Genomic DNA, 17,801 nt, shown 5'->3' on the forward strand with positions numbered 1-17,801 from the left:
TCAGCTGTCACAGACTTAACCATTATTCCACTCTCAGGTAAATTCTTAAATCCCAACCTTCCACCACAGTATACAATATATCAATAAGAATAAATAAATACATAAATACATCTTCACATTTACATATTAATAAATATTTCACACTTTAATGTTACACCAAACCCAATATTATAAAAACCCAGAAACCCAAGCACAAAAAGATTCACCACACTCTCTTTACCAATGGACTCTCCCGGAACCTTTAAATGGTGTCTGGACCCCTGGAGAAACATTTGCCCAAACACCTTGAAGAGGACACAGGCAAGAAAGGTGAGTAATCATTAACTTACAAACACTTATTTGCACCACTTTTATCCCTAGATTTCACACACACATTTGCCTTAGTTTTCCTTATTAGTAAACCTTAATCACAATCACAATCTCAATCACCATTCTTCTCTCCTGACAGACAACCACCACATTCCTTGATGAGGAGCAGCTGTGCAGGATCTGAAACAAGGCTACCAACTGATTTTAAAATTCCCAATAAATAGTCAATAAATATTTAAACTTCTTGTGTGCAAATCCATGCTTAAAGTGCAATGCTACATAAAGTGCTTGATAAGGTGCTTTTAATAAAGTGAAAGGTGTGCTCTAAAGTGCTATACAGACAATACAATATAAATAAATGCAGTAAGGGAGTCCTCTTCCTTACAAGCTGATACTGTCAAAGGAAGTAACACCAAGAATCCGATGAAACACCTGGCGACGCATAGCGTTGTTTTTTTTTTTTTAAAGCCGAGAAATGCGCCGTATTTGATGGCAGCAGCAGCCGTTCTTCTCTGCGTGAGTAGCTTAATGTTGTTCGTGTGTAATTTATGTTGAGTAGGCTAACCACGTTATTACATTAATGCATGTAAGGTGAACTAGCAAACACCATCATAGCTACATGCGGCTGTCTTCTTGTTTGATGGCAGATACTCCCTTCACCCTGGCCAAAAAGGCTAAAATGACCAAAGAAACAGAGGGAAACAGCTAAACATGAGAGGTTTTTGGACAAAGTTTGTATTTTTTCCATTGTTTAAGCACTGCTTCCAGCTAAGAGTGATACCATATATGCCCCATAGCTGCAGAAAAGGCTAACATTGTTATCTTTTTACAAAACCAGCTGAATATGAGAGGGTTTTGGACCAATTTTGTGTTCTCCATTCTTTAAGCACCGGTTTGAGCACCGTTTGAGCACCGGCACCGTTTCAAAAGTACCGATTTGGCACCGGTATCGGATAAAACCTAAACGATACCCATCCTTATTTATAATATTCCTCCAACTGTACTTTAAATTTCCTTCTTAGTAGCTTTCACGCAATTGGCAAAACTACACCTACAAAGTAGCAAGAAAACCCACCTGTGCACAAAAAAATATGTGCTTTACTTTTCAAACAGTAACCAATGTAAGAGTAAAACACCTGCAAATAGTCAAACCTCAATAACAGCAATGAATGTAGGCAATGAGCCATGAAAGTGACTTAATACAACCCATACTCACTAATAAGCTGGTGTGCTTAGGAGAACATGAACCCAATATTAAATGCACTTTTTACAAAAAATGTAACTGTAAAGTTTGAACAGATCATCTGTGTTTTTGAAATAAGCTGAGCTTTTTACAAACCCAGTGCTTTTAAGTAAAACTCGACGGGCACCGGTGTGTCTTTGAGTGTGTGGGGGGATTTGAGTGACAGTGAAAATGCGAACGTCTGGGGGAAAGAATCAAAACAAATGACAAGTGACTGCCCACTTGCATTTCAGTATTTGACTGAGTGCTCTAAAGAATTGTGGATGGAGATATGCTGATGACAGAAAAATGCTCTCTGTCTGCTTGAAAGAAAAAAAAAAAGCATGAGGAGCGAGACATACAGAGACAAAGCAGTGGACTCGGGAGAGGAGCCGAGAGATAAAGAGAAGAATGAACTGAAGCAGAAATTGAACGAAAGCGAAGGGATGACAGAGATAAAGAGTGGACTAACAGAGGAAGAGACCAGCGGCAATGGTGGGAGAGAAAAGACATTGGATGGGGAAAGAGAAAGGATGAGGGGGGAAGAGAAGACGAAAGGAAGAAGAATGAGAAAGGAAGGGTCGGTAAAGGAAGGAAAGAGCAAAGGGATGGAGGCTTTGGCAGTCTTTGTCATGTAGGAAGCAGAGTGTGACAGCTACGTGAACCTTCGCTATTCTCTGTTTCTGTCCACAACCCCCATCGGGCTCATACACCTTGACAGCCCCATAACACACATACACACACATAAACACACTGACAAACAGCTGCCAAGTCTGAGCCAGCCACACACACACACACACACACAGAGACACACACAAAACCCCTGTTGGTATGACTGTGTCTGTGACTGCAGTACAGATGAAATGAAACAAACAATCCCTGGAGGTTTGGTATAGCAATAAATTTTAAAGAGGGTCTTCTCTTTTGAGTCAAAGCTGAGGAACACATTTCTTTCACTTTTCACCTGTAGAAATAGTGGTCGTAATGCAAAACAGATCCCTTTTGAGTAAGTTGTGAAGGGCAGAGAGGCAATCCTCTCCAGCTATTAAACAACACTTGAATGTGCTGCTATAGAAATTAAAGCAATAAACACTGGTGGAAGATTGTACTTAAATGTGTGACTTAATTAAAAATATTAGAGTTATATAATTTTATTGCCGTAACTACTCTGTATTTTATTGCTTTGTCTGCTCTCATTATTCCAACTGCTGCTGCTGGTGTTTTAAGCAAAAGGGGAAACTTCTAAGGCATTACCAAACAATTGATGATGATGAAGAAGAAACAATTTCTATAAATAAAAAACAGATTAATATTTAATGCACTACAATAATGATTTGCATTACTGGCTGCATAATTAGATAGACCTTTTAAGCTATCAGTTTCACATCTGTGACATTTAACTCTAGTTGAACTGTACTGTACACCCCTTGGTTTGTCTAAAAAAACAAAGCCGCGAGGATGTGTAAAAGAATGAATATAACTACAATCATGCAGTCATTAAAAATTGTACAAACACAACAAATCACATTAAACCTCAGGAAGTAGTAAGAGGGTAATAAAAAACAGAATAATTTGTGTTTATGCAAAAAAAAATAACACATTTAATGGAGTAGCTTACAACCATTTAAAGGTGCAGTTAGTAATTTTTATTTAGGTTATTTAATAGGAAAAAAGATATTATGCTCACAAATATACTTAGATTAGTGTGTAATTACATCTCCCAACAAACTGATGCTGTCTCAAGTGTGTACATGTGCGTGTGCATGTACATGTCTATGCATAGGAATAGTAGTGGTAGAATAGTTATGTTAAGCTATATAGTTTATGTCTTGGATATTTCCACAACCATATCCATAATCACATACTGTGTATGCTACCGTTGTATATAGTGTATTATCTTACTTATTTTTATTTGTTTGTATTTTATTTGTATTTTTTGTATTTTCCTTCTGATATCTGTACCTGAGCTGAGCTAACGCAAAAATTTTCCAGGCGTGGGATCAATAAAGTCTTATCTTATCTTATCTTATTAAATAAACTATTAAAAAACACATATAATAGGAGCAGGCACGGGTTTGTGGAAGCCACCATTTTCCTCATTAAATTTAAACGCAGCAGCCAAAAAGGACATGTCCCTTCCAACTAATCGTATTTGATGGAATAAGTCTTTTTTTTTTAACTTAATGTGGCTAGAGACCACCCTTATAAATAGTACACCAAAGGCAAAGAAGAGCAGATTAGACATGCAACCATTTCTGGACAGATGACAAGAGCTGGCTATACAACAACAGCTGGTTTTAAGCTAGCATTATGCCAGCTAATATTAGGTTTGAGTGTCCAAAAAGTCCACTAACAGTAGCTACGAGCAGCAAGAACAGCAGTCTTACTGACAGAAAAGTTCAGCATATCCTCAGTTCACCTCAGTATCCTTGTCATCGGTCAGAATGAGCGTCTCTGACTCATATTGGACTCGTACTGGACTCCTGTCACAAGGTTTTACAGTTTCCAACAGAGTAAATAAAGGTGGATGCTTCTCATCCGGCATTGGCAGCTGACGTAAACAGAGGATAGACAGCCTGCACAGTCAAGGAACAAATCTAGGGTTGATCCAGATTCGGTCCAGACAGCAGTACAAATACACTGGCTAGTCTCAGCCCAGCTCTTATGCCGTACAGTCTGTGCACAGTCTAAGTTTGTCCTAATAGGAGCCACCATAGCTGGGATAATGCACTCGAATTGGGCAAGGTAAGAAAACAGAACTCAGTTAACACCAATCTGCAATCTATTGACATCTAGTGGTGACATTTTTACACACAGTAACTTTAATTAGATAATTAAGATGATTTGGCATAAAAAGAAAAACAGAGGATATTACTTTCTATTCTATCTAGGACATGACTATTGAAACGGTGCATGGGAAAATACTTGACAAAATAGGATTTTGGCATCTGTGGTAAATAGTATTTAAAAATTCAGAGAATCCAGAAATAAGGCTGAAAGGGATAAGGCTGAAACTAGTAATGAATGGCCGTGATCTTCGAACTCTGAGGCAGCACTGCATTTAAAACAGGCACCATTCTGAAGTGGAAATCACTGGGTGATGAATGACCACTGAGCAGATGGATTCAAATGGCAGAGGCAGACTATGGTGCAGACCAACCATTCGGTGAGTCATTCACCCCAAACAATTTACAATTCATAGACATGAAAACATGGTGTGGCTGAGGATCACCTTTGGACTCCACCAGCATCAGCGTACATGAATGTTGGTACTGTCAAATTTAAAATTAGCTTCTTTTTTTTTTATTAAATAAAATGAACAAAATGAATTTCTTTTGTTTCAATATTTGAAACAATATTTGAAACTAAATTAACTAAAGATAAGGTGCAAATTATTTGCAAATGATTGCATCTATTGTTTTCATATTCTACAGAACATTTCAACTTTGTTTTGGCAGCATTCTGGAACATAACAATGACTGCATCAGTATATAGCATGTAATGGGCAAAAGATTTGTACTATACAAAGGTCTCAGACTACCCCTCAATTCTTATGATTTTGCTAGGGAAAAAGAAATGGTGATGAAGTGTGCAAAAATACGTGGAAACATAGTATATCAGTATATAAGGCAGAAACAGAGTTGGCGCAATTCTTATGAGCTTGGATGTCAGTATTTGGTATGACCACCTTTCTTCTTCAACACAGCGTGAACTCTCTCAGGCCAGCTTGTCATATCTTTAGGTAGTCCTCAGGAATAGTTCCCCAGGCTTCTTGAAGGACATTCACGCTCTTCTTTGGATGTCAGCTGCCTTTTTTTTTTTATTCTCTGTCAAGATGATCCCACGCTGCTTTAATACTGTTGAGGGCTGGGCTCTAAGGAGGCCAGTCTATGACTGATAGTGTTCCATTATGTGTTTTTCTAGCCAGGTATGCTTTTACTGCAATGACAGTGAGATCATTGACATGCTGAAAAAATTAAGCCGTTGCCAGTCAAGTTCTTTTCAGATACTAGTGCATGATGGATCAAAATCTGACTGAACTTTTTTTTGTTCATAATTCCATCAGTTTTGACAAGATCTCCACTGGCCAGAGCTGTGGAAAAGTCCTTGGAATTGAGGGTGTTATGCACACTCATGCGTGTGTGTGCATGAGCACAGCTGGGGGTGAAGTGTACTAGAAACCTCATAGTATCTTCCAACTATAAGGTATCTTAAGACACAGCAGTCAAAACCTTTATGTATCTATTTTTTGCATTTGGCATGATGCATCCCCAGCACCCCTACTTCCCACAGCCTTGCCACTGGCTGAAATTTTACCCCAAATCATAACGGAAGCTGCTCCATGTTTTACCTCTTTCCTGACCTCCTGCAATCATATTGACAATGATCTAAACCAGAGATTTCAAATTTCTTTTTTCCCTGTTTCCATTTCTTAAGAATGTCTTCTTCACAGCCTCCCTTCCACTGAGACCATTTCTGGAGAGGCTTTTACAGACAGTACATGGATCAACTGATTAACCAGATGCATCAGTCAGTTCTTTACTGGAATTTTTCCTATTTCTTGAGGAAATGACTTTCAGATAGTATTCATGTGTTGTAGTTACCCCCTTTTTTGTCCTCCATTTGTCCAATTTCCTTTTATGCTTGAATGATTTGTAAGTCAGTGTTAAGTGGCTTAACAATCAAACAAAATTCATCTGAAAATGTCCAGATACAAGGGTTGGAGTGAAAATGAGTCAAAGAAAACCTGAAGAAATATGTTCTACACCAGTTTAAAAATATATATTCTGGCTCCTTGTTAGCAAAATATAAAGACATGAAGGATGACTTAAGAGTCTTCCACAGAAGTGTATGAAAAAACAGTCTAAAACTATACCTGATTTTGACATTTTGTATATTTAATCAGATAAAAAAAAAGACATACTTTTATTTATTCTGTATTTTTTTCACTTCAAGATGTTTTTTCTTCACCATCCATGATGTGAAAGTGAAAAGTACTTATTAATACTGTCAAGAAAGTGATGCGATAACTACCTCCGACAGAAAGCTACACTTACATAATTAGAAAGGAACACTATCATCAGAGCTACCCGCTGTGGCGACCCCTCGTGAATAAGGGAGCAGCTAAGGTAGCTTTCTTTCTTTTTTAGTGTCACCAGAAGAACGGGATTCATAAAAGGGCTATAATATCAGTATGGTATCAATTTCCTGTGCACATGGAGTGGAACCAACCTTTGTTTGGCCTTTCAACAAAATAAGGTCTTGTATCTGTAACTGGAGGGTGTGAATGTGAAGTGAGCCCAGAGTGGATGATCAGCATCAGGCTTTGAAAAGTGTTTTGCAGCTAGTAGCTCTGGTGAGGCTTGGTGAGAGGAAGGTGTTTTATTTTTTACAGAATCTGTAAGTCTAGTTCCAGATTTAGAAAGATTGTGCTCACTTTAAAGTATATTTCAAACAGGATATGCAAATGGCGTAAAACCTATAAAAACCTCTAAAGTAATATGCTATAGTGTTATAAATCTTATTTCTACAGTGGAGCATAATGTAGTGAAATTTAAGGGAGAAAAGGCTAAAGCAGAAATGAAATGGAAAAAAGACACCATTAACATTCATTTAGAGGGGCAAGAGAAGGGAGTTTGATGCACAAGTGAAGAATAATAACACAAGAAGTTAATTTTGACATTTTCACATCTACTACATTTACTCCTCACAGCAGAACCAGAAGTCCAAGATGTTGTGTTGGACCAAGACCTCATAAAGAGAATTTCATTTACATAAAAGTAATTTGCAAGACAATAATTCATCACCACGGTCTGAGCACTGCCATGTGACTGTAACCAAAGGGAATCTAACCAACATAAGAAGCAGTCAGGTAAAATATGTATATTTGCATACTTGCCACTGAAGGAACTCTAAAGGGTGGAGTCAGATTTGATCCCACTCCATTCCTTAAGCTGGGATCAGACTATTTGATATCAGCCTTAAAATGGCCTGACTCACAGAGAATGGGGTGGAGTTGGAGCATTTGGAATGGAAATGAGTATCAGATGTGACATATACAATTTGTCTAGAATGCCTTATAAGGTCTCAAGAGGCAGACCTAACTATTTTCATTATCATAAATAGAATTAAAAATTCAAGAATCATACATGTTTCTAAAACTGACTTTCCAAACAGCTGCAAACTCCATTCTGAGTTATGTTGGCGAGAAGCACATTTTCTCTCCAGCAACGTAGCTTTCGACTTACAAGACTGGTGAAGACTGTGTAAGCAAGTAAAGTAGACTGTGGAGATATAATCTTAAATTTCTTTCCTTTCCACTCTCATGTTGTTAGGGTTTGTCACCAGAACCACTTTGTTACATAGAAAAATCTCATACCATGTCACACAGGTATATTTATTTCAGCAGCAAAGAAGGGGACAGAACACGTGCATTCATCCTCCTGATAAAAACATGAAAAGAAAGAAACACCACAACATTACTCATTGAAGAAGCCTCTAATAAGGCTGGGTATTTGTTAAATCCACCAAAATATGATTATGAATTATGAGTTAATACAGCTCCGCCAGATGGGAAAAGGAGGAAGAGTTCCAACACGAGGATGTTTTTTCTTTCTCAAAATGTCTGAAAACCAAGTTCTAAGGCACTGCTGAGAGTTTAGAAAGGTTGTTCCCAGTTTACTAACTACTCTCAGAATAAGAAGAAAATAATTTTATCTTAAATCAGCCTCGATTCTCGCTCCATAAGCTCATCACTGATGCGTTTGACATGTTTCGAAATCACAGGAAGTTTTGAACATATGCGGAAATCTTTCTGAAACACATCTAAGTTACTGAGATAAAATCATTAATCATCTATGCGCATTTAAGCAATTTTCTTCCCCAAACTCAAGACACAGAAGCAGACTGATATCAGACAGAGCTGCCAGCTTGTTACACTCTGACCCTGAAGTCTGAAACCAAACAAACATAAAAGAGTAGAAAAGACTAAATCGTGTCTCAGCGGGGATGATATTAAATTAGAACATTTAAGAATAATTATTTGAAACCCTGATGGTTGGCAGCTCTTTCTGCATCTAAAACAAGCACTAGTAGGGAAAATTAATTGAATGGGAACTTTAAAAAGGAAAGACTAATGAAGAACGACTACTACATTTTCCTGAAGGTCACACGGGTCATGAAAGACCACTTGGTTGTGTGTCTTGATCACCTATTGCTATACCTCTGGGAATAACATCTAACCTTTTCTATGCTTTAGATCTGATTAGAGTTTGTAGTTATAAACTTCTTGGGTAATATCGAAAGAAGCTTCAAACAACGCAATACTTAAAGTTGATCCACTGTGTGTTCTGTAATACAACCTCCAACAGCTTTAGCTGGGGGGGGTTTCCACTTTTATACAGAGCTGTTGTCCAGGTGAATCTTGGGACACTGTATTTGCACTCTATAGGTGGAAATACTTTGCCAGAAAACATAGTTTATTTATGATTCAATCTGAAGACTGTAAACCGTAAATCTTCTTTTTCCAGAGGCCATCTGCCCTTTGGCAAAGTGCAACTGTCTGACTTTGGTTTTACTGCAAAAAAAAAAAACACCGAGTTAGACACTATCTTCCTGAGGCATGACTGTAGCTCTCAGGTTGGTTACCTTTAGCACACGTATTTACATCTGTGTCTGTGTCCTCTTTCAGGCTATGGTATTGGCCTTCCCCAGGGTTCTCCTCTAACCCGTAATGTGTCAGAGTTCGTCAGTCGCTACAAGTCTGACGGTTTCATGGACATGCTACACGACAAATGGTATAAGGTTGTACCCTGCGGAAAGAGAGTCTTTGCAGTCACTGAGGTAAGTCATCCGTGGGAGTGTGTGTTCATGAATTGTGTACGTGTGTTGTGTGTTAAGCAAAGCCTTCTGCTGCTGTACTTCTATAAATGAGTCTCCCTTTGGGACACAGACTGGATTGCCTGCCAGCTAGGCACACATACACTGACAGACAATTTCACACACACACACACACACACAAACAAAGACATACAATCACATAAACTGACCTTAACCAGAGTTACAGGCACGCACTGTCTGAGTGTCGATTCTTATTTGTATCGTGTGGGTGCTACAGTACTCTGAGTTCTTGCCCTCCCTTTTACTTGCACTCCTTTTAAAGGACTGGAAATCTCTAGACAGAGCAAAATGTCCGTATCTACATCTCTTGTTTGCGAATCGAGAAGCTATTCAACTCCCTTTGGCCATCTCTTTTAAATCCCACTTCAAAGTTAAACCATAATATAGCAACAAATGCAATTATGCAGTCATAGGTTTCTCCAGTGAAACGAAAACCTTAACTTCACCCTGCATCGGAAAGCTATTACTGTTCATCCCATTTGAAGCGCAGAGAGCTGGCTACTTTCTAACAATGTAGGCGTTGGTGTGAACCTGCCCTCTGGATTAGGAGCAAAAGGAGGTCAGTGTTGTCACTGACGAATTTGTGGTGTCAGCATGGGGCTAATTGCCATCGGAGACAGTGCAGAAATGAGTCGGGTGGAGGAAACATGATTAGAGAGCATTGCTCTTGTCCCTGCCTCTTCCACTTCCTCCAGGCCGATGAATGCCTCATACGAGATAGACATTATGTCAGGGTGGGTTTAGGCAAATCAAATAGGGAAAAGCTGCTCTTCAATTAACCATCGTCTCTTTTTACCATCTCTGTACTAACTGCTGTTTCTTCCTATTACTCTCTTTTATGCCTCCCCCGTTTTCTCTGCTGCCGCGCTGCTCTGCACCCTTTTCTTTCCAAAAATGTCTTTTACGCTGTTGTCCTCTTCTCTTGACTAATATTCTTATGGGCTTACACGGCCAAACTAGATACACAACAGCAGAATATCAAGTGCTCGTTTACAAAAAGTGGCCTAAATGGTAATTATGTAAATATAAATCATCAATCTCTGTATTTTCCTCTCTGTCGGCTTAAGTCTTCAGTAATCTGTGTCACTCCCCCAACTTCTCCCTCACTCTCTCTCTTTCATGCTCTCTTTCTGTCACCGCCCCCTCAGACTCTACAGATGGGAATCCAGCATTTCTCAGGCCTGTTCGTGTTGTTATGCATGGGGGTAGGTGGAGCCTTGCTGACCTTGGCAGGTGAACACACTTTCTATCACCTGGTCATCCCTCGCCTCCGGCGTAGCCACACACTTCAGTACTGGCTGCACACCAGCCAGGTGAGTAAACATAAGGCCACACCATCTTTCATGCTAGCAAGACATGCCATGCACTTGAGCACAAAGAGTTATGCTCAGACATTTAAAACTCACATGATCTCTCGTGCACACCAAAGACACGCATAGGAGCACAGTCAAAGGCTATATGCATGTGTGCTCATATGTATATTGCTGTTGGTGAGACATCCTTACCCCCTGGAGCTCACACTTTTCTTGCAGATAACCAACGCCCTCTACTGGTTACAAATTAAAAAGTCAACAATTAGACTAAATGTTCCTAAAGCTGAATTGTCTGTGATAGCAGACATATTCAATTAAACATGTCTTTCCATTAAGTTAATTACATTAATTAATACAAATTAGGTTCTTGAATAGTCAATTTGTAAGTAAAAAGTTAATAAATCTTACCACTGGCAGTGTTTTATTAATTGATTTATAAAGACACATTATGCATTCGTGCCTTTGTTTGTTTAGCCTTTTCTCAGACAGATGAAGAGACAGATCGTTATATGAAGCTATTTATACAGATTTCATCTGCAAAATAATTTTAAATATTCGTTATTTTACATAAAATTCAAATATGTTATATTTTCTTCACAAAGTCAGTGTATAAATGTGAATTGCAGGAAGTTTCTGACAGCAAATGTGTGTTTATGACAACATCCACCAAAGAAACAACAAATTGAATATTTAAAGGTCATATTTTGTTTTTTTTATGAGGCTCTGGCCATTACCAAATGAGGTGCCAGTGGCAACATTTTTTGAGTGAATAATGGAACTAGCAGTGTAAATATCAAGACTGCTCATATTGCTCATATTCGTTTGCTACATTTCTCTAAAAGGGCAACCACTCGCGGGCAGCCTCTAGCATTCATCACAAAAGAAGCTCCGCTATGAGGCGTTGGCATCTGTGTCAGACCCTCAATATTATTCTTATCTTTAGAATAAGCCTCATTTCCCGCAGGAAATATTAAAGCATAGTCACACTTTAAAGTTGTTTTTTTGATCATGCTAACCTAAGCATTTTGATACTTAAATGAAAAAGGCCTCAAGCAACTGACGCGTTAACTTTAAGCAGAAAGGAACCGTCTCTCACTGAATTGCAATTATTAGAGTAAATTATTCAAAAGTGCACTATAGCAGGAACGGCTGTCACAGATGTTCTCTGCAGCTGGATAGAATAATAACCCTTGCAAATTCATCTCTCCTGATTTATTTCAAATCTGATGGTGTCTTAACAGATTCCATGTTACTAATCATCTTCTCTGCTTGCAGAAAATTCACAGAGCCCTGCACACCACATATGAGGATGTTGGAAAGGAAATGGCCGGCCTTGATCAAAAGTAATGAATTCACTAAGTGATTAATGCACCACTATGTTGTCTATTTTCTTCTGTTTGTGTGTTTAACAGATGTCACTTTGTTGTTGGAAGCGCAAAAACTGATTATTTTACTTCATAAAAATAAAAAAAGAGAGCGTGACTTTTTGTTTTTGGGAGGCAAATGTTTATTTGTTTTCTTGCTTTAAGTTGGTTAATAACAATAATATGAAGCAGCAAGCTAAAAATAAAGCCATAAAGACTGGAAATGGACAATAAAATCTACTTACCAGCACCTCTCAGCAAAGCTCAGTAATTAAAGCCGTTATATCTTGTTTAATCTGAGCTTGGCAGCTGCTGACAATTTCATATGTACAGTCTAGAGTCTTATCAATCTCATCATCTAACCCTCTGCTAGAAAATGAATAAGCATATTTTGCCCAAACGTCAAACTATTTTTTTTCTTAAATAATCATATTAGAAGCAGGTTAGACCCTTCGTGCTACTGTGGCAGATTATTACATTTCTATGACTTGATAACAAAATTAATTGTGAAGGAGATATTTTTTTGTGAAAGTCCTGTAATGGGTTTAAATCTTTTATTTAATTTAAAAAAGAAGCCCTAACAGATAAATTATAATTGAGACAAAAGATGTAGTGTTTAGTCAGTTAATATCACTACACTCTACATTTGGTTTACTGGGTATAATTATCCTACATTATATATAAAAGTCCTTGCATTGCAGTACAGCATATCTGATTCTGTGTATTCCCTTTGCTGTGATCTTTCTCTCTTTCACCAGCCCCTCTTGTATCTCGGAGAACTGCACCCTACACAGGAAACAGCATCAGCCTCCTCCACCATCCCCTCCCACGTCAGCTGGGGACACGGGCAACTCCTCACCATCCAATGAACCCAAGGAGAAACGTGTGCACTTTGACCTTGAAACGCTTCACAGCTACCGCCTGCGCACACACACCGCCTCAGTGCGCGGCAGGCCTGGGATGGTTGGCCGTCCTGGACTTGGCCTCGGAGGGTTGGGGCTTGGCAACCTGGGGAGTTTTACTTCTCCTCCACAGATTAGCCTCCATGTCAACGGGGGCCCTGTCTCGACTCTGGCTTCCACAGGTTTGGTGCTGTCTCCCATGGGAACCAGAGGTGCTCAGACGAGCTTATGGGAAGGGGAGCTCCAGGAGTTGCAAGCAAAGATCGAGATATTCCGCACCCAGCTGAGAGAGGCTCTGGCTAGGAGAGCTGAGATCCAGAGCAGTCTGGAGAGAGAGAGGAGTGGACTGGTACGCAGGGATACTAGTCTTGATAGGGACAGGGACAGACAGAGGATACAAACTATTAATACAGACAGAAGTAGCTCCACTCAGCCCAGGCTCCCTGAGAGAGACAGGACCAGCCAGCTGCAAACCCTGAATAATCAGCAGACTGGGCGGGCTAACCAGTCAGGTGGGCCTGGGACTGTGGAGCATGGGAGAAGCAGCCAGTTAAACACAGTTAACAGTTTGGACAGAGGCAGAGCCAACCAAGTGCGCCCTGTTAATACTTTGACAGGAGAAAGGACTGTCCAGTCGCGCACGTCCACTAGTTTGGAGCGAAGTCGAGCCAACCAACAAGGTGCTGGAAATACAACTATCCAAACACGGAATACTTCTAGCCTGGACAGACAGAAGGCTAACCTATCACGTGCACTGAACACTTTGGAGAGGACAAATGCTAACCAGTCGACTGTAAGCAGTGAGACTTGATTAACTCCTGACCTGTAGGACTGCAACAGGGTTAGTGAGGTATTGCTTGCATAGCCGCGGGAAGATGGCTTTATTGGTATGGGTTACATTTATGTGGCGTTTGCTGAACTATAACAGTACGTGTTTACTCACAATGTTACTTACTGCAACCTAATAATTTTCATGCTGAGAATTATTTCCACACTTACTTAAAAATGCAACTAAAAATATTTTTCTGCAAGTGAAGAGCTGATGTCATCCATGAAATATTAATTAAGCAATGTAATATTTAAATAAAAAGCAGAACATAACCCCATTAATATCCCGACATACCAGATCCGACAAACTGAAATGGGAATCCAGAAACCACGGTGCTTACTGTGGAAAACAGTAGGTCACATGAGGAATCGCTGTAGGAACTATAATAAATCAAAAATGTGGTGTGTTGTGCTGGCTGAAAAGGCCTACAAGCACATATGGATAATTGCAAAAGCACAGAAAAATTATGAATGATGAAAATAAAAGTGTTGCACAATCCCAAAACAATTCTCTTTTGGGGCAACAATCCAGATCCCATGAAACTGAAGCAAGCCTTACGTGCATTGACGCTTTGCATCTTTGCTTATGTTGTTCTGCAGTAGATATACCCAACGAGTCAAATACTCTTTTTGGATATTTTTATATGCTTCTCTCCTGTTACAATACGTCACTTTGTGAGATGGTAATTCTCCTCTGCTAGTAACTTTAAAAAAACAAACTGTTTTTGAATTTGCAATAATTTGAAAGTCTGCAGAGTGAAATAGTTTAAAGCCATTAAACCCAACTATCCTGAAAAGTTTAGTTATAAAAAGGTGACTTTCCCCTGACCCAGTGATTAAAAGACATAAGGGATTTCAGCTTCAGCAAAGCTTGTACCACAAATATTAGCTCTTAAGGCCACGGAAGGTCTATTAAAAAGATGCAGTCAGGACAATGCGGGTTCTAGTGTTGTGTTTTTCTAGTTTGGCCAATGCTAGAGCTGTTCATCTCAGCCTCTGCTGAGTTTTTAGCATCTTTTTTTATAAGCTGCCTCACGTGACTACACCACCTTTATAAAAGTGCAATACTAAATCAAAAACCCCTTTAATTTTCTGAATAGTGTGTCTGGGGTATGGGTTTGGAATAAATGTATCCACTATTTTTCATTACTAAAACAATCATGTAAAAAACACTGAGTGTGGATTGCAATTTACTCAGTACCTGCAGATCTGATAGGTGAGATTTCATCTTTTTAACATATCTTTGAAATAGATGTATGCTTTTACACATTTTCTTCTCCACTTTTTTTCTATAACGTAAATTAAGTTCCATGCTTTAAATCAGCCATTGGGAGCTACGAAGATCTGAGGTTCTTCAGAAACTGGCTGCATGTGGGACTCGCTTTCAGTTACTCAGTCCACCACTGGATGGCACTGAATCCCTGCTTCCTGCGGCTATGGACACTGGCGAGTGTGTGGATTCAGGTTTTATTCCAGCAAAATGACAAACAGATGAATTTAAGCAATTAACTTCTGAAGAAACAATGGCAGACAGAAACTGAATATTGCCATGCAGTTCTCATGGAGAGCAGAGGATCTGGGAAATAAGGTTTTACGAACTCGCTCCAGCACTATACAATGAAACGACACCTAACTGTATTGGGATAGTCAGTCTTGTGTGTCTCTCAGTTCTTTAAGCAAGCACTGGGGATGTGACAGCAAGTTTAAGAAAAAATTGATAGCAGTGAAAGTTAACATGGCTGATGATGGTACTGATGTACATTTAAATTTTTCAAAATCTGGTGTGGTGTGAAGTGGTTGTGTTCACATCCCATGGTGTCTATGAGGAAAAAAAAACATTTTAAATCTTTATTGAGAAAGAGCTTGTTGTACTGGATATTTAAAGAAATACTTTTAAAGTTACCCGTCATAAAAATTATATAGGGCATATTATTGAATTTTACCATAAATGGTCATCCTCATGTTTTGAAATAAACATTTATATACTTATTTTTCTGGCATTATTTCATATTTTGAATGGAAACAAAGGATAGCAAAAAATGTCGAGCTTTTCTTATTATTTAAGGACAGGAAACAGCAGTAAACACTGTAAGCAAGTTGCTTTAATGGATTTGAACTTAGTCAGCCGTATTTAACTGTTTTTATTATTTAATGCTTTTTACAGATAAAGCTGCTTCGTCCTGTCACAAGTGTCAAAGCGATTAAAAAGTTCAGAACCAAAAATGTTAATAAAAAAAAACTTTGTAATCAGGAAACAGCATTTTCTCTAAAGGTGTAAGAGCATAGCAGCACATCAGACTCAACATGTGTTTCCTACCAATTCGTTTTATTTTAGAACAACTATCCAGTGTGAGTAAGCATGACCCAGTAAATGATTAGCAGGTTCTTAAAGGATTGTTGGTCTGTTTGGCATCATTTATGGACAAAAAATAAGTAGAATCCTATATATATTGTTACTTTTTGGACAGTTTTTACTGACCAAAATTTTTATCTCAGAGGACTTTTTATACCCTTTAGTTTAATGGTCAGGAGATCCATCTTTCTTTCTGTACTGATAGTCTGGGCTGTCTGCCACTGTGGTAAACAAAGCAGTAAACCTGCACTCTTTCCTTTTAATGTGCCACAGTGTTCCCGTCCTCCATTAAACAATGACGTTTTGAGGTGTATCTGGTCTCTTGACAGAACTGTTAAAATGTTAGTAGCAGAAGGCCATTTTAGTCACAACAACAAATGCATTAAGAAGAACGAACACTGACAGCATAGAACTGCAGAGTCAAAGTCAAGCTGCAGAATATATCTGTTCTATCAAACTAACTGAACAAATCCTAACCACTGTGCCTCTGCTATAGCAAATTATTACCATGGAGCACTTAAGCATTTGATTTGTGTGAGAATTGTGGGTGATTATGATTTTTGGCTTGTCGAAATGTTGATAAAATGTGAACACTTTGTAAGCCCTCAATCAATATCCTTATCACATTTTAACATGCTGGAGCCAATAACACAGTGAAATCCTCCTCTTATCTGCCACGAGCCCTATCAAAGTAAAGTGCAGTCTGGAAACACAAAAGGAGCACAGAATCAATGGTATCACAACCTAATAGACTTGTCAAACAAATGCCAGGGTTCCTGAGGCTACTCAAGTAAAGGTTTAAGCACTACTTCACCTCGGGGTATAATGGCTTTGTTTAACTTGTCATGTAATGACAGCTCTTAGCCACACAGTGGCACTTGAAGCTGTCCCTAAGCACAAGAGCATAGACTGTGGAGTGGCATTACCTGCACAGAATGACTTACCACTGAGGACATTATGTTGACAGTGTGACAGAGACATGCACTTATTTACTTTTGGGAAAAGAAAAGCCACCTTCAGTGAGAGTGCATCCTATATTATGTGATTATCTCTGCATTCCCATGTTCATTTGCTAGTCAGCCAAACATCAACCACCCCATGAAGTGCCGGCCTACATAACATGCCAAAACAAATCACTGTTTCAGATTTCTCTATTGATTGTCTTTCAAATTACAAGGGAACACAATCAGAGCTATATTAATATTCTTTTAAAATCCCGTTTGCTATTTGAGACTGAAAATTGAGTGCTTATATGAAACCTGACACTTAGTGAAGCCAAAGCTGATATTGATACCACAACTGTGTAACACAGAAGAGCAATAACAGCTTGTGTGTTGGTTGAAGGAGATGATAGATAGATGGATGGGGGCAGGCGCTGATTTAGTTCCACTACGTCAACCACGCTGGATAAAGTGAAGATCAATCTTTCATTTTCTGCACTCACATGGTTGGATTCTCCCTTATAATAAAATAAGCATGGCCTCTGTGTCAGGTGTCTTCAAAGCACGCAGGGTAAGCTGAATAGGTTGTTTAAAAAAATCAATCAGAATCGAGTTGTAAAGTTGGGGTTTGCATGGATGGATGGGTAAATGTGCTGGCATGCAATGATAG

At 38.9% G+C, this 17,801-nt stretch overlaps 1 protein-coding gene across 1 annotated transcript in view; it reads left to right on the top strand.

Annotated features, from left to right (window-relative positions):
* LOC113011845 (glutamate receptor ionotropic, NMDA 3B-like) overlaps positions 1-15,826 on the top strand; it is a 50,406-nt gene extending 34,580 nt beyond the window's left edge. The window contains exons 8-11 of the mRNA XM_026151632.2: positions 9,222-9,373; positions 10,579-10,743; positions 12,019-12,086; positions 12,866-15,826. Coding sequence (XP_026007417.2) covers positions 9,222-9,373; positions 10,579-10,743; positions 12,019-12,086; positions 12,866-13,820 — 1,340 coding nt within the window. The 3' untranslated portion in view covers positions 13,821-15,826. The remainder of the gene's footprint in view (positions 1-9,221; positions 9,374-10,578; positions 10,744-12,018; positions 12,087-12,865) is intronic.
* The last annotated feature ends 1,975 nt before the right edge of the window (positions 15,827-17,801 follow it).

Source organism: Astatotilapia calliptera, chromosome 19 (assembly GCF_964374335.1).
Source record: "Astatotilapia calliptera chromosome 19, fAstCal68.1, whole genome shotgun sequence".
NCBI lineage: Eukaryota > Metazoa > Chordata > Actinopteri > Cichliformes > Cichlidae > Astatotilapia > Astatotilapia calliptera.